Raw genomic sequence first — 17,799 nt, forward strand, 5'->3', positions numbered from 1 at the left:
GCAGACTGCAGGAAGATATCAATGGGTTGGCCTGTTGGGCAGAAAAGTGGCAAATGGAATTCAATCCAAAGAAGTGTGAGGGAATGCATTTGGGGAAGGCAAAGAATTCAAGGGAGTGCACAATAATGGTAGGTTACTGAGAAGTATAGAGGAACAGAGGGACCTTGGAGTGCATGTCCATAGGTCCCTGAAGGTAGCAGGACAGGTAGATAAGGTGGTTAAGAAGGCATACGGGATACTTTCCTTTATTAGCTGAGGCCTAGAATATAAAAGGTTATGCTGAAACTGCATAAAACAGCAGTTAGGCCACAGCTAGAGTATTGCATACAGTTCTGGTCGCTGCTTTGCAGGAAGATGTGACCACACTAGAGAGGATACAGAGGAGATTTACAAGGATATTTCCAGAAATGGAGAATTTTAGCTGTGAGGAAATAGGCTGTTTTCTTTGAAACAGAGGAGGCTGAGGGGAGATTTAATTGAGATGTATAAAATTATGAGAGATAGATAGGAAGGACCTCTTTCCGTTCACAGAAAGGTCATAACCAAGGGGCATAGATTTACAGCAATTGGTGGAAAGATTAGAGGTGATTTAAGGAGAAATGTTGTCATCTAGAGGGTGGTGGAGGTCTGGGACTCACTGCATTGTCCTTTAAAGGCATATGGAGGTGAGCTTGAGATACTGTAAACAACAGAGCTACAGCCCAAAAATTGGAAAGTGGGATTAGGCTGCAAACTTCCTTTTTGACTGTTACAGACAAGATGGGCCGAATGGCCTCCTCCAGTCCCTTAAAATCTATTATTTAAAACAGAATGAGTTTGGTCATCGAATTTCATCTGTTGTACAACTTTCATAAAAGTCCTGAAATGAAAAGGAACATTTACAAAAAAGAAACCCAAAACTTGAAGCTGACACAGGTTTAGCTTGTTCTTTAAGGAGCATTCGAACGCTATGATAAAGTGGTGCCGTGGCTTAGTTGGTTAAAGCGCCTGTCTAGTAAATAGGAGATCCTGAGTTCGAATCTCAGCGGTGCCTCAGTATAGTTGGCATTTTAATGGAATTAATTCTTACAGACGCATTACTCTCCGCACTCCGTCAAGCAAAAGTTACTTGGTCATCATATTTAAGCTGTTGTAAAATTTGCACAAAAGTCCCGAAACGGGTGTCATGAAGTTCCAGTGTAGTTAGCTTGCGGAGAAGGAAGGATTTTTTTTGCTTCTTCCTTACGCAGGAATCAGAAACAAGTCTACTTGACACAATTCAGTTACAGTTTAATATATTGAATACATGAGTTTAATATATGAGAACATTGCAAAACTAGATGATAAAGAACTTTTACAATAAGCAAGCAAAACTGAAAACTAACACAGGTTTAAACTTGCTCTTTACCGATTTTTTGACAATCACCATCAAGAGGTGCCGTGGCTTAGTTGGTTAAAGCGCCTGTCTAGTAAACAGGAGATCCTGAGTTCGAATCTCAGCGGTGCCTTGTATTTTAATAGAATTAACCCTCTCTCCCACACACGCAAAACTTGTAAATTCCAAATTATAGCACACGAATTTCTGTTAACGTTCGTTTGCTGAGAAGAAAATTAATTTCCTGCTTCTCTCCCATTCAGCAATCAGAAGTGGGCATATTGCTGAGTTTAAGAAAGCAACTAACAGAATGTTGGAAGACCAAGCGAAAATGAAAATTCGAGCTGAAAACAAGAAATGCTGGAACATCTCAGCAGGTCTGGCAGCATCTGTGAAAAGAGAAGCAGAGTTAACGTTTCGGGTCAGTGACCCTTCTTCGGAACTGACAAATATTAGAAATGTCACAGAGCAAGTGAGGTGGGGGTGAGGCAAGAGATAACAAAGGAGAAGGTGTTGATTGGACCAGGCCACATTGCTGACCAAAAGGTCATGGAGCAAAGGCAAACAATATGTTCAACACTCAATTAACATATTGTTTGCCTTTGCTCCATGACCTTTTGGTCAGCAATGTGGCCTGGTCCAATCAACACCTTCTCCTTTGTTATCTCTTGCCCCACCCCCACCTCACTTGCTTATAACCTGTGACTTTTCTAATATTTGTCAGTTCCGAAGAAGGGTCACTGACCCGAAACGTTAACTCTGCTTCTCTTTTCACAGATGCTGCCAGACCTGCTGAGTGGTTCCAGCATTTCTTGTTTTTATTTCAGATTTCCAGCATCCGCAGTATTTTGCTTTTATGAAAATTCGACCACTCAAAACTTACAGGAATTTATCCTGCTCTTTGCTAATCATCTGAAAAACTGCATTAGCTGGCGCTGTGGCTTGGTTGGCTAAAGCACCTTATCACCAATCTAAACTCTTGGGCGGATTTTGTTGGCGGATCTCAGGGATACTAACAAAAATCCTAATTTCAGTAATTGTGAAAACACCTCTTTAGATCGTGTTGCCAAAGAAGGAAAGTGTGTTTTACAATTATTAAGAACCTTCATACCGCACACTTTGGGAGAGAATTATTTCTAAATCCTAAAGTATGTGTTTTGGTACAGCTTGATCAATTTCTTTTCAAAGATCATTCTACAAGTGAGGGGATGGATAAGCAGTGGAAGAAAGACGACAGGATTATTTGATAAAGTGCCACATAACAGGCTTGTCAGCAAAGTTAAAGCCCATTGAATAAAAGGGATAGTAGCAACATGGATACGAAGTTGGCTGTATGAGAGGAACCAGAGAGTAGTTGTGAACCGTTTTTCGGACTGGAGCAAGGTTTATAGTGAGGTTCCTTGGGGACACTATTAAGACCCCTGGTTTTCTTGGTACATATTAATGACCTAAGCTTGGGTGTACAGGACACAATTTCACAACGTGCAGATGACACAAAACTTGGAAGTATTGGGAACTGTGAGGAGGATAGTTAGAAACTTCAAGAGGACAAAGAGACGCTGGTGGATTGGGCAGACAAGCGGCAGATGAAATTTAATGTAGAAAAGTGTGAAGTGATTCATTTTGGCAGAAAGAACGAGGAGAGGCAATATAAATTAAAGAGTACAATTCTAAAGGAGGTGCAGGAGCAAAGGGACCTGGGGGTATATGTGCACAAATCATTGAAGGTTGCAGGGCAGATTGAGAAAGCAGCTAATAAAGCATATGGGATCCTGGGCTTTATAAGTAGGGGCATAGAGTACAAGAACAAGGAAGTTATGATAAACCTGTAAAAAACACTGGTTCGGTATCCACTGAAGTATTGTTTCCAGTTCTGGGCACCACATTTATGGAAGGGGGTTAAGACATTAGAGAGGATGCAGAAAAGATTCACGAGAATAGTTCCAGGGATGAGAAACTTCAGTTGCTTGGATAAGGTTGGAGAAGTTGTGGCTGTTCTCCGTGGAGAAGAGAAGATTAAGAGGAGATTTGAAAGAGGTATTCAAAATCATGAGAGGTTTGGACAGAGTAGATAGGGGAAAACTGTTCCCATTGAAGGAAGGATCCAGAACCAGAGGACACCAATTTAAGGTGGTTGGCAAAAGAAGCAATGGCAACACGAGGAAAACATTTTTACGCAGCGAGTTGTTAGGATCTGGCATGCACTGCCTGACAGCATGGTGGAGGCAGATTCAATCGAGACCATCAAAAGGGAATTGGATAAATATCTGAAGAGAAAACATTTGTAGGGTTACAGGGAAAAGGCAGGGGAGTGGGACTAGGTGAGTTGCTCTTGTGTGCTGTAACCATTCTATGATTCTATGACTACCTAATACTACATTTTTAAATTGCTTTCTATCAATTTTGTATTTGGTAAGTATGTGAAGACAGGATTTTTAAAAATAATATCAGAGTTCAATAATTTACTAGGCATATATTTTATAAAGTATTTAATTGTTACTGTGACTCTTGTGACCTTGAGTAGAATGGTGCTATTGTGCAACACATCACTTTGGCAATAAAGAAAAAGAAGCCTTGCATTTATATAGCGCCTTTCACGACCTCAGGTCCCAAAGCACTTTACAGCCAAGGAAGTACTTTTGAAATGTAGTCACTGTTGCAATGTAATGTAAGAAACAATATTAATGCACTTTTTATATATAAGTTTCCTGTAGTTAAATCAGCACCAATCTGGATCTCGATCGCCTTACCCAGCTAATCCATAATCTGTTAGTATATATTATAACACATATGGAAACTCATTTTCCTTATCTATCTGCTTCATGAACAAGAAAAATCAATTTTAATCACTTGGAAGTTTTCTTGCTGTTTTCTGTTTTTATTCAGCACTGAATACTTTTGACATTGTCAAGCGATGCACATTGGTTAATTGTGATACCAATTTGAATTAATTCAGCTTTCTGACACAGTCTGAATCAATAAATACCCAAGTCAATATTCTACTGTCAAAGAAGTTGGAATTCAATTCACAAATAGAATCAGGACATCGAGTAAACAAAATTGGGAATATTCCATCAAAAACAAACAAGTGTTACAGTTACAAATTGTGGTAATGCATGAGGTACTCTTCTGGATTCAGTGTTATTGCCTCTTCTCTAAGAAGGCCTCCATATTCTATAAAGGAGAGAAAGCATCCCAGCTTGAACTGGGGAAAGGAAGGCAGAGAGCCAGCTGGGAGAGGCAGGGAAAAGTGCCAGCTGGAATTGAGGTGCTTAGAAAGAAGAGTGCCAGTTTGAACAGAGCAGAAGAATAATATCAGTTTCAATGGGAAGTGTAAAATAAGTGACAGTTTCAACGGGTTAGAGGAAGAGAAGAATGCCATGCTGAACTGAGGGGAAGAGAGTTGAGCTGGTGGGAGTGGGGAGGGAAACAGAAGAACAGAATCAAGTCGAATCCAGAGGGAGAAAGGCTCATTAGATTGAATTAAATGGATGGAGGGAGAAAGGTGCCAGAATAAATTGAGAGGGTTGGAGGAGAATAAAGTGTAGGGAGTAGGGAGATGGTTGAGATAAAGTGCTTTTGTGAACTGGGGCAGGAGGTTTTTTATGGGGGGGATTAACTATTGATGCAATCTTTAAGGAAGTGATGATCTGCTTGGTCTGTTGAAAATCCAAATATAATTTTCTTATGCCTTTATCAAGATTAAAAATCTATCAATGTGAAATATGAAAGTGCTTAAAACTAAACCAGAATGCCTCACTTTAAATATAAAATGTAAATTTTATGGGGCACACATTCCCAGGTCCCTCCTAAAAATGCAGCACCAATTCCGAGGCTTCAACATACGTTTGTGTCCTCTCAGGTTTTAATATGCTTATTTTCTCCCCTCGAATACGGTGAAGGAATGTTGGACAGCTTATGTTACAAAACCCATACAACTGCTTGTTTTCACACGCCATGGGCTTGGACTTAGGGTCGTGCTTCAGCTGTTAGCTGTTTGGGAGTTTTGCAAGTTTGCTATTTTGGCATGCATGAACTTTACATTTCCCTTTCACTTTAATTGTTGTTGTTGAACCTTTTCAGAGATTCTCTGCAAGGCAAACCTCACTCCTGCAGCCACTATCTGTGGAGACAACAACTTGCATTTATATGGCACCTTAAACACGGCAAAAAATATCCCATGGTGCTTCATGTGGGAGCTAACAGACGAAATATGGCACTGAGTCCTATAAATAGGTATTAAGACAGGTGAACAAAAGCTTGATCAAAGATTTAGGTTTTAAGAAGTGACTTAAGCAAGGAGAGCGAGGTGGAGAGGTGGAGACATTAAGGGAAGTCCAGAGCTTAGGGCCTAGGCAGCTAAAAGTGAGGCCGCCAATGGCGGAACAATTAAAATTGGGGATGCGCAAGAGACCAGAATTGGAAGAGCGCAGAGATCTCGGAGGGTTGTAGTGTTGGAGGAGATTACAGAGATAGGGAGGGGTGAGGCCATGGCGGGATTTGAAAACAAGGATGAGAATTTTGAAATGGAGGTGTTGCTGATCCGGAAGCCAATGAAGGTCAGTGAGCGCTGGGGTGATGGGTGACTGCGATTTCATGTGAGTTAGAATAGGGGCAGTAGAGCTTTGGATAAACTCAAATTTATGGAGGATGGGAGATCAGCCAAGGGAGCATTAAAACAGTGGAGGTAACAAAGGCACGGATGAGGGTTCCAGCAGCAGATAAACTGAGGCCAGGCGATAATACGGAGGTGGAAGTAGGTGGTCTTTACGACGGGAGAGGATTGGGGTTCAGAAGCTCAGCTTAGCAGATAACATTTCAGGCTTGTATCCTTCTGATTTGAGAACTGCATTATTTTCCTTTTAAAAAGGCATTACACCGAGTTGGCTTTGCATGGGACGGGCACGGACGCTATTTTACCACCAGCATAAGTGGTTTCTAATTTTGCTTCGTGTGTGGAGGGGGTTGGTTAATGGTGCTGGGTTGTCTTGAGTTTCCACCGGAAGACTCGAGTCACAAGCCTCCTAGTTTCTGTTCTCGTCCTGGGACAGGGGGAATAATTCGCAGGCCGGGAAGCGGCGGAACCAGCGGCGCAATCGGCGCCAGCGGCAGCTCTGAGCGCCCCGCGAGCCCTGTCACCCTTGTCACTGTCACCGGCTGGTGATTGGACCAGCTGACACCTACACGTGATTGTTTGAGGCACACGTGACAATCAGACAGCGGAGTAAAGGGAAACCAGGAGCCCTATAAAAGCTGAAGGGTGAGTGACTGTCTGCAGTGGGAAAACATCGTCCCTGCAAGTACTTCCTCATGGGGTCCAGTGGTGCACGGTGATTCATCCTTTAAAAGAACATCCATCCCCATCTCCCCGGGCTACGTTCCATCCCCGGGCAACATTCTATCTCCGGCCGACATTCCATCCCTGGACCGCCATCCCTCCACCATGGACAAGGAAGCCGATCTCGTCTCCTACCTGGACAAACCCGCCTGCAACCTTGCGGTGAACGATGTGTACGAAATCGCCAAGCTGATCGGCGCCGAGCTGGAGAAGCTGATAGACAGCCATGGGAAAGAAGTTGTGGAAGGGCTGGTCCCTAAAATTGTCCGCGTCTTGGAAATGCTGGAAAGTTTCGTAACCAGGAGCGGGAACACCGAGCAGGAGCTGATCCGAGCCTTTGTGCTGTTACAGGACGGAGAGAAAAACATGGGCCACTACAAGGTTCGTGTCCCCAAGTGACTAATGGCTTTAAATAATTTTCTTTAAACTTGGCACTCGAGTATAAGTATACAGCAGCTATTCCTAGACACCCTCATCGAATTTCCATAAACTGAGTCCCAGCTGTATAATCATGGATGCAAAGTGGTTTTGGATTCATCACAATGCAAATGTGGCAGTATAACTGAGAAGGGGCTACCGATTACGCAATAAGCACTTTTATACTTTTATTGTTTAGTTTGGACTGTAGGAGAGTGGTGTTGATAGACTGTTTCTCTATTACAAAGCGTAACTGATTTTCTTAGACTTGAATTATACCCTTTGAGTCTACTGTGTCATCGGGTTACATCCAATTTACGGCGCTGAAAAAGGTCATTCGTCCAACTGATCCATGCCTGTGTTAATGCTCCAGAGGAGTTTCTTTCCATCCGCCTTTATCTAACCCTAATCAGCATACCCTCCTAATCCTTTTTCATGTGCTTATGTAGCTTACATAATGCAACCATGTATTCCACTCAACTGACATAGGGTTGGAGCTCCAGTCCCTAACAGCAGCCTTCTGTCACCTATCCACAAATCTAGAATGTGGAACCCAAGGAAGATGCCCAGAGATCCCCTGGAGCCCATTTGGAATTGCATCACCTGACAAAACCAGCCCTGGTCATCCTTTAGATCTGCATAACTTTACTTTTGTGCACTACTATGTTTTTGGTTAGCTGGTGTTGGGTGAAAACTAAAACCATGTAAAGCTCCAGCAGTAGAATTTCAGTTTATCTAATAAGAAGTGTATTCTCTGGCCCTGCAGGGGCACACCATACTTAGTTGAATCCAGAGAGCTTAGATGCAGGTTGGCAGAGCTAAGATTTACCAATCCCCAAGCGTGTGTACTGTGGCTGCTGGAATTTAACAAATTGAAACTGCTTGTCCAGCTATGACCGCACTATCCATTAGAGCATTAGTTTGGCTTAGAGAGTTGGGTTAGAAAGTGCAGTGGAAAAAAGCACAGCCTCCAGTGACTGACCAATCATTAACTGTACCCTGGAGTACTGTGAAAGTGATTAATGCAGCTTCCAGTTTCTCCACCCGCAGACAGACAGTTCCCCATTGTGCTGAATCCAGAAGAGGAAGCTTAATGTCGAGATGGAGATATATCTTGATTGACAGGTATTCATTAATGTGTGTGCCTGCACACTGCTGGGAAATCCTTTATAACATAATTAAGTGATTCCTCACGATTCGGGCTCAAATGTGTTGTGTAAGTTTATTACTCAGACACCAATACTAATAACCCATCAATGCTAATAACTATTAGTTATACAATAGATTTATACAACCTGTTCCTTGCAAACCCAAGGTGATAAAACTTGTAGATGTTGTCCCTTCAGCTGTCCTGTATGTTCTCCCAAGAAAAAGGCTGTTTCCTGATATTTCTGTATCCTTTGAGTTCTATCACATGTTGCTCAGAATATGTATTGAAGTGAGTTCCTACTCAACCAACCTTCAGACTTGCACAATGTCTGTCTTGATGGCTAAACTGTTGAACAAAAGGACCAGGATGATCTTGACAATCCCAAACAATTTAACAAGCTTGGATGCTTTCATTGATCTGGTTAATATTTGATACACTTTGACATGGGATGTAGCCAACATGTCTGTTGCAGTTGCTACTTGCATTGTTTTGATTAAATTCTGTTAAAACAAATCCAAATTCTGATAATGACATCAAGATGTGATTAACTTTGGGACAGGCAAATTCTAACACACCAGCTCTGCCTAAGCAGACCTTGTTTCCAGCAACTTCCTTCGACTGAGACAAACCTAACTACTTTGTGACAGGATCTTCTGCATCTTCCAGGCTTTCAATTAACAACTATACCATCCATGTTTTAGAGTGATCGGGCAAGCATTTAAAATGCTGAATAAATGATTTCTTCCCTCAAGTAGATCACAACCTGAGCACATTATCAGTAGCTCGTGGTGGAAATCTGATCTATCTTCCTTCAGATGCTCATTTCATTCAATGATTGCTTCTCACTCCTTCTTCTGTTCTAATTCTTCTATGCACTGACTCCACTGAGCCTCTGCTACAAGCTTGCCTCTTCTTTCCTCACTACTGCTGCCACCAACTTTCTCACCAAATTATACTGGAAAGTGAACCAGAAATTCATGGTCTGTCCTGAATCAACCCCATTAAGTTCCCTTGAACCACCACTCCCACAATCTCCCCGATACTTTATTATTGCCATTTTGTTCTGTGCCACAAGTTTTTGGGACTTCTTGAACATGTATTGCAGTCACCATTTTACCAACATTCAACGCTTCCACAATGGAGCTCAGAAGTAACTGTAGTCTTGCATTATATAGGTCAATATTCATCAAAGGTGTGGGTCACTTCTGTGGATAGCTGCAAACCTGTGACTTGTTATTTTCCACCTCCCAACAGTGTCATTTAATGACCACACAAAGCAAGGAACAAGACCAAGCTCACAAATCACATGGGATCCTGAGGGGTCTTGACAGGGTGGATGTGGAAAGGATGTTTCCCCTTGTGGGAGAATCTAGAACTAGGGGTCATTGTTTAAAAATAAGGGGTCACCCATTTAAGACTGAGATGAGGAGAAATTTTTTTCTGAGGGTCGTGAGTCTTTGGAATTCTCTTCCTCAAAAGGCAGTGGAAGCAGAGTCTTTGAATATTTTAAGGCAGAGGAAGATAAATTCTTGATAAGCAAGTGGGTGGAAGATTATTGGGGGTAGTTGGAAATGTGGAGTAGTCAGTTCAGCCATGAACATATTGAGTGGCGGAGCAGGCTGGAAGGGCCGAGTGGCCTACTCCTGCTCCTAATTCGTATGTTCGTATGACCAGATAGTTTGATTTCTTTAGGCCATTTTCTACACCCTGACTGTGTTTTATTTTCCACAATGATGATCTGCTAATGGGGAGACATCACAAATGCTCTATCCTCTCCTTTCAAGTTTATTCTGTTGAAATCTAGAAGTCCTTCGCCACATCTTTCTGAAAGCACAAGGAATGGCTCTTTGATTTGGATTGCATTTGTGTTCAAGTTACTAACTTTACAGCATTTCTCAGATGTCTCTGAAATTGGGCAGTGGAAAGACTAACATATTACAAAAGAATAACTGGGAATGCCAAACACATAAGTTTTTTTTTTTAACTGCAGATTTTTTTTTTCATTAAATTTTATCCCGAGAAGTACTTGAATATTGACTTTAACTTAAAATAAGGAAGATTATTTTACATTTGGGAAAGATTAGTTGTTTAAAAATACGCATAGAACTGAAGTGCTTCTCTACTGTGTCATATATAGAGCTGTTAATGCATTAGCAAGCAAGCTACATTCTCGGGCATACAACTGCTCTGTGCTTAATGTACTTAGGCTCTCTCGCGCTCTCTCAGACAGTCCCTTGGGAACGAGGGTGACTTTCTTTCACTCCAGGGTTGTGGGTCCGTAGATGACTGAATAGTCCAATTCTGGATCCACACACTCTACCACAGGTGGGGCAGGTGGTGTTTGGTGAGGCAAGTGAATGGGATGCTTGAATTTCTGAACGCTTCTTCCGCTGTTGCACTTGGTCGCTGCCTGGGCATGTTGACGTTTTTTGACCTGGCTGGCACCTTCATGGATGCTTCTTCTCCATTTTTGGCGGTCTTGGGCCAGAGATTCCTATGAATCAGTGGAGAAGTCACATTTTTTCAAGGAGACTTTAAGATCATTCATGTAGCGTTTTCCTGTACCCTCCTGGTAGCCTCTTGCTGTGACGGAGCTCGGAGTAGAAAGCTTGTTTTGGGAGTCTTGTGTCAGGCATGTGGATGATGTGGCCCGCCCAATGTAACTGACTAGCCATGACTAGTGTCTCGATACTGGGGATTTTGGCCTGAGAGAGGACACTGATATTGGAGCGCCTGTCCTGCCACTGAATTCGCAGGATCTTGCGGAAGCACCACTGGTGATCTATCTCCAGGGCTTTGAGATGTCAGCTGTGCAGTGTCCATGTTTCCAATGCATGCAGGAGGGCAGGTAACATTGCAGCCCTGTAGACCATGAGCTTGGTGCCAGGTTTGAGGTCTTTGTCATCAAACACACTCTTTTCCGCAGATGACCCAAGGCTGCTCTGGCATACTGGAGGTGATGCTGAGTTTTTTTGTCGATGGCTGCCCTGTACTGAAGAGGAGGCTCTGTTTATATATTTTTAAAAAAAAAAGTTCCAGTTTTTCCAGGGTGGTCCTGATCTTCCAGGAGAGTCATTCTGTTTACCGTCCCCCGCCCCTCTTTTATGCACTTTGGATTTAGAGGTTGCTGTACTGCTGTCACCACAATCCTTAACTTCCCCTCACCCAGAAAAGTTGCCGACAAGGGACCAGCAGCCCTTTGCAAGCTGCTGATGAAGCTGGCAATCCCATCCTTATTAATGTGCTGGGAGTAAAATTTAAATATAATCATCTGCAGTCACATTAAACAGGTGAGGACAACTCCTTTACGAGCAGGCACAAAGTGTCTTTGGAGCAGTGTTTCAGAGACAGGCTTGCTCTCTGGGGTCTATAGTGTGTTATGATGTATACAGTAGTAAGAATAAGATTCTTATTTATTGTAGAACAGGAGGAATGGACTAGTCTTGAAGCTAGCTTTTTAGATAAATTTCTGTAATAATAGAATAATACAGTATAAATGGGGGTTTGGCCACAGGGAATAAATTTTGTTTGCTGGACTGTGTGCATTCAAGGGCTCCATCTGTAGGGAGTGCAGTGAGTTCTAAAACATCAATAATTGTGACTCTGAACTTCCTCTAAATCTGCTGCTGTAGAGTATAAATATGATTTTCTTGTTGATAGCACGTGGAATGTTGATCACGAAACACTTCCTGATAAAATCTGGTTTGCTAAACTGATACAGGCATTGGGTTTGGATGGGTTTCAAATTAGTGCACAGTGTATAGTCAAAAATGTTAATGCTGTGCTTGCGTTTATGAATGCTTAGTACTGCAAATGTCATTTCAATTGATTAAATGCTTTTCTCCACTTCTTTTCACATTTGCATGCCATGCTGAAAATTTAACTGTACTGAGGGCAGTTTATGCGCCAACATCGGCTTGCTGGAAGCTGTTGTAACAGCCCAGTTAAGCAAGTTTCCTGTATGTGACAACAAAGTTCACCAATCATGTGTTGACACTGGGATGCATTCACTGGTTCACAAGACCAGTCACAGTAACCCTGTCCTGTTACTGATTGCTCAATGTAATGTTTATGGCCCAGCAGACCAGTGTTTATTTTGATTGCTGCAATCCCTTTCTTTTAGCATGCTTTCCATCTCCAAAGGGTAAGCATTTCCACTCGTGGTTTGAAAGTTATCCATGTCAAATCACTGTTTCCTTCGTCACACTCTACAGCCTCCGCTTTGGTGTTCTGTTAGTCTTTGTTTGCCAGCTACTTGATTGGAGAGGTTTTACCAGCTCAGCGCTGGTGAGAAAGCTATTGGTTGCAGCAATTAGTACCTATTCCAACAATTGGTCTGGTACTCTCGATTCCACAAATCCATCTGAGACATCCATAAAAGCTGACTCAAGCCAACATTTTTATGTGGGTATATAAATCCAAGTTTCTGAATGCACAACAGACTTGGCTGTTTCGCCTTGTGCTGCATGCTGAGTCTCTGAGGCTATTTGACAAGTTTGCACTAATTGAAGTTGAGTTAGCAGAGTATGTGGAGAATTTTCACATGGAGAATTTTAGCTATAAGACAACCTATAGCATAATGGAGATTGTATATTGGTGCTTTGCTGCTCTATGTCCATTAGGCAGAGCATTTATTGGTCAAGTAAGATTTTCTCAACTAGAAACCATCTTTTAGATGTTCAGACAATTTAGAGTTATGAATCATTGCATTTATCATTGCCTTTCATGACCTCAAGATGTCCCAAAGCTCTTTACACTTTTTTGAAGTGTAATCACTGTGGTAATATAAGAAAATTACTGAGCATTTGATTTTTCTGTCTCGTTGTGAGGACTATTCAGTTGCAGGGAGCTTGGCAAAAGTGGGGAATTTACTGACTGCTTGTATATGTTTTTAAAACTTCCACAGTTTAATGTCAGAAGCCAACCTGTGTTTTTGAATTGTTTTCAACATTGGCAAAAAATTTGAATTTATACACTTTTTTTTTTATTTGAGTAGATTCTACAGTCGGATGATCTAAATTTGTCAGTCTTTGAGCCTTGTTTGCTTCTGGTAATTCACTTTAAATTTTGAACTGTTAATAAAGACAAGATTTCCCTCCATTACATTCAGTTCTAGGCAATTTGCATACTTAGTTTTTTTTATAAAATACAATGTGGGGCCATTTTTAAATTATGTATTAATTTATAATTGTTCCCAGTCAGAGGTGTATGTTGCTTTCCCAGCTGCTCTCAAGGTAAGAGGAGGCAGTGGCATAGTGGTAATGTCACTGTTAGTAATCCAGAGCCCAGCAGATGCTCTGGGGACATGTGTCTGAATCCCACCATAGCAGATGGTGAAATGTAAAAACAATTAATAAATCTGGAATTAAAAAGCTAGTCGAATCATGAAACCATTGTCAATAGTTGTGAAAACCCATCTGGTTCACTAATGCCCTTTTAGGGAAGGAAATCTGCTGTCCTTACCTGGTCTGGTCTACATGTGACTCGAGGCCCACAGCAATGGCCTAGCAAGCCTTTCAGTTCAAGGATGATTAGGGATGGGCAATAATTGCTGGTCTAGCCAGAGACACCCACATCTCACAATTAAAAGAAAAAAAAAACACGTAGCTTTTAACAATCTCGACAAATCTGGCTTCACCTTACGTATTCAGTGCTGAGGCCAAGCTACGAACTGCTAATCCTTTTGCCTTTTGGGCCTCCTTATCTCGAGAGACAATGGATACGCGCCTGGAGGTGGTCAGTGGTTTGTGAAGCAGCGCCTGGACTGGCTATAAAGGCCAATTCTGGAGTGACAGGCTCTTCCACAGGTACTGCAGAGAAATTTGTTTGTCGGGGCTGTTGCACAGTTGGCTCTCCCCTTGCGCCTCTGTCTTTTTTCCTGCCAACTACTAAGTCTCTTCGACTCGCCACAATTTAGCCCTGTCTTTATGGCTGCCTGCCAGCTCTGGCGAATGCTGGCAACTGACTCCCACGACTTGTGATCAATGTCACACGATTTCATGTCGCGTTTGCAGACGTCTTTATAGCGGAGACATGGACGGCCGGTGGGTCTGATACCAGTGGCGAGCTCGCTGTACAATGTGTCTTTGGGGATCCTGTCATCTTCCATGCGGCTCACATGGCCAAGCCATCTCAAGCGCCGCTGACTCAGTATGTGTATAAGCTGGGGGTGTTGGCCGCTTCAAGGACTTCTGTGTTGGAGATATAGTCCTGCCACCTGATGCCAAGTATTCTCCGGAGGCAGCGAAGATGGAATGAATTGAGACGTCGCTCTTGGCTGGCATACGTTGTCCAGGCCTCGCTGCCATAGAGCAAGGTACTGAGGACACAGGCCTGATACACTCGGACTTTTGTGTTCTGTGTCAGTGCGCCATTTTCCCACACTCTCTTGGCCAGTCTGGACATAGCAGTGGAAGCCTTACCCATGCGCTTGTTGATTTCTGCATCTAGAGACAGGTTACTGGTGATAGTTGAGCCTAGGTAGGTGAACTCTTGAACCACTTCCAGAGCGTGGTCGCCGATATTGATGGATGGAGCATTTCTGACGTCCTGCCCCATGATGTTCGTTTTCTTGAGGCTGATGGTTAGGCCAAATTCATTGCAGGCAGCCGCAAACCTGTCGATGAGACTCTGCAGGCACTCTTCAGTGTGAGATGTTAAAACAGCATTGTCAGCAAAGAGGAGTTCTCTGATGAGGACTTTCCGTACTTTGGACTTCGCTCTTAGACGGGCAAGGTTGAACAACCTGCCCCCTGATCTTGTGTGGAGGAAAATTCCTTCTTCAGAGGATTTGAACGCATGTGAAAGCAGCAGGGAGAAGAAAATCCCAAAAAGTGTAGGTGCGAGAACACAGCCCTGTTTCACACCACTCAGGATAGGAAAGGGCTCTGATGAGGAGCCACCATGTTGAATTGTGCATTTCATATTGTCATGGAATGAGGTGATGATACTTAGTAGCTTTGGTGGACATCCAATCTTTTCTAGTAGTCTGAAGAGACCACGTCTGCTGACGAGGTCAAAGGCTTTGGTGAGATCAATGAAAGCAATGTAGAGGGGCATCTGTTGTTCGCGGCATTTCTCCTGTATCTGACGAAGGGAGAACAGCATGTCAATGGTCGATCTCTCTGCACGAAAGCCACACTGTGCCTCAGGGTAGACGCGCTCGGCCAGCTTCTGGAGCCTGTTCAGAGCGACTCGAGCAAAGACTTTCCCCACTATGCTGAGCAGGGAGATTCCACGGTAGTTGTTGCAGTCACCGCGGTCACCTTTGTTTTTATAGAGGGTGATGATATTGGCATCGCACATGTCCTGGGGTACTGCTCCCTCGTCCCAGCACAGGCATAGCAATTCATGTAGTGCTGAGAGTATAGCAGGCTTGGCACTCTTGATTATTTCAGGGGTAATGCTGTCCTTCCTAGGGGCTTTTCCGCTGGCTAGAGAATCAATGGCATCACTGAGTTCCGATTTTGGTTGGCTGTGTGTCCAGCTCATCCATGACTGGGAGAGGCTGGGCTGCATTGAGGGCAGTCTCAGTGACAGCATTCTCCCTGGAGTACAGTTCTAGGTAGTGCTCAACCCAGCGGTCCATTTGCTTGCGTTGGTCAGTGATTGTGTCCCCTGATTTAGATTTGAGGGAGGCAACCTTCTTGATGGTTGGCCCAAGAGCTCTCTTCATGCCATTATACATTCCTCTGATGTTTCCGGTGTCTGAGGCCCGCTGAATATGACTGCATAGGTGTTGCCAGTAGTCGTTTGCGCAACGCCTAGCTGTTCTTTGTGCAGTACTTCTGGCTGCTTTAAGTGCTGCGGATGTTAAATCGCTGGGGGCTTTCTTGTAGTTCAACAGTGCAATGCGCTTAGCGGCTATGACAGGTTCCAGCTCTTCATTATGAGATTGAAACCAGTCTGCATTTCTCTTCGCACTTTTGCCGTAGGTGGTCAAAGCTGACGCATAGATGGCGTCTCTGATGTGGGCCCACTTGGTCTCAGCATCCCCTGTGGGAGTGTTTTGAAGGGCTGTTACAAGTGAATTTAGAAATTTTTGTAACAGCTGTGGTTGAGAAATTCTGCTCGTGTTGATGCGCGGGTGGCCCTTCTGCTTGGAATGATGCAACTTCTTTGGTCTGAGTCTAACCTTGCTGCACACCAGGGAGTGGTCGGTGTCGCAGTCCGCACTGTGGAAGCTGCGTGTGATTTGAACACTGTTTAAGGTGGCTCGCCTTGTGACAATGAGGTCTTGCTGGTGCCAACGACGCAATCTTGGGTGCCTCCATGAAACCTGGTGACAGGGTTTAGTGTGAAAGAACGAGTTGGTGATGCAGAGGTTATGATAGGTACACAACTCAAGCAGTCTCTGCCCGTTCTCATTCATCCTTCCAACGCCATAGCGCCCAAGGCAGGAGGGCCATGAGTCATGGTCGGCCCCAACCCTGGCATTAAAGTCCCCCAGCAGGAATAGGTGTTCGGTGTTGGGGATGCTGCTAACGATGTTATGGAGTTGTTCATAGAACTGGTCTTTAGCTTCAGGTGGGGAGCAGAGTGTTGGACCATAGATGCTGAGTAGGTGTAGTGGACTAGAGGTGGTGAGCAGTCGGATGGACAGTATGCGTTCCGAGCCATTTGAGGGAGGCTCTATCATGCTGAGCAAGGAGTTTCTGACGGCGAAGCCCACTCCATGCTGTCTTGGTTCTTCAGGATCCCTGCCCTGCCAGAAGAAGGTGTAGTCTTGCTCTGCTAGAGAAGAACTGCTAAGAAATGTTTATATTACCTAAGAATTGAAACATGGCATGTCCAAAGATCCATCACACCAAACATATAAGGGCCAATGACCTGTAGTATTCTTAGTCATTTTCTCTCCTTTGCTATTAGTGGAATACTGCTTATGTTCCCTGTTTTGAATATTTTCTAATTCAAACACACAGCACAGGGATTGTTTGTTTTTTGTGTGTGTGTGTGTATGGGTCATGAATCAGTGGATTTAGCAGACTGCCCTTTCAACTCTGGGGCTGGACTTGAATGCAGTCTAACTGAAAAAGCTTCATTGGCTGGGAAGACATTTCTTTTTAATATCCTTTTTTCAATATTTGAGCAGTTAGCTAATTGTTCTTTTGACTTTTTATTGACATATTCTCTCTGATTTGAGCCCCGTTTTCTGTCCATTTGCTGTTCATGTGGGATGTCAGTGATTTTTGTTTGAACGTGTTTTCATGAAATTGCACTTTGCTTTTGTCGTTGGTGCGATGTTTTGCACTCCTTACACCCCGACCCCACTTGCAGGATTAGAGCACGTTGATCTGTTGATGATGATGGATGATCCTTTTTTTATAGATAAACCTATATTCCACCCCCACTCCTGACACCACCGCCCATCATTCTGGATGCCCTACAGCAATGTGTGGGTTTTCCAGGATTAGCTACTATCTTTATTCAAAACGTTTTTTCTAAATCAATGGAGAAAGAAAGTTTACAGAAAAAGTTTGTGTTACACGAATATATAACATGCATATAATTATATTTCTACAAAATTTTATCTTTCAGCCA

At 43.3% G+C, this 17,799-nt stretch overlaps 1 protein-coding gene and 2 non-coding genes across 6 annotated transcripts in view; all 3 read left to right on the forward strand.

Annotated features, from left to right (window-relative positions):
• The first annotated feature begins 959 nt into the window (after positions 1-959).
• On the forward strand, positions 960-1,033 carry trnat-agu (transfer RNA threonine (anticodon AGU)). Its single transcript has one exon. It is a non-coding gene; the product is annotated as a tRNA-Thr (tRNA).
• A 380-nt stretch (positions 1,034-1,413) lies between these two features.
• trnat-agu (transfer RNA threonine (anticodon AGU)) lies at positions 1,414-1,487 on the forward strand. Its single transcript has one exon. It is a non-coding gene; the product is annotated as a tRNA-Thr (tRNA).
• A 4,913-nt stretch (positions 1,488-6,400) lies between these two features.
• rilp (Rab interacting lysosomal protein) overlaps positions 6,401-17,799 on the forward strand; it is a 48,775-nt gene continuing 37,376 nt past the window's right edge. The window contains exon 1 of one of the 4 annotated variants that reach the window (XM_068010365.1): positions 6,401-7,073. In XM_068010365.1, the coding sequence (XP_067866466.1) occupies positions 6,798-7,073 (276 nt within the window). In that variant the 5' untranslated portion in view covers positions 6,401-6,797. The remainder of the gene's footprint in view (positions 7,074-17,799) is intronic. The other 3 variants (XM_068010367.1, XM_068010366.1, XM_068010368.1) reach the window with 3 other exon arrangements.

This window comes from Heterodontus francisci, chromosome 30, assembly GCF_036365525.1.
Source record: "Heterodontus francisci isolate sHetFra1 chromosome 30, sHetFra1.hap1, whole genome shotgun sequence".
Taxonomy (NCBI): domain Eukaryota; kingdom Metazoa; phylum Chordata; class Chondrichthyes; order Heterodontiformes; family Heterodontidae; genus Heterodontus; species Heterodontus francisci.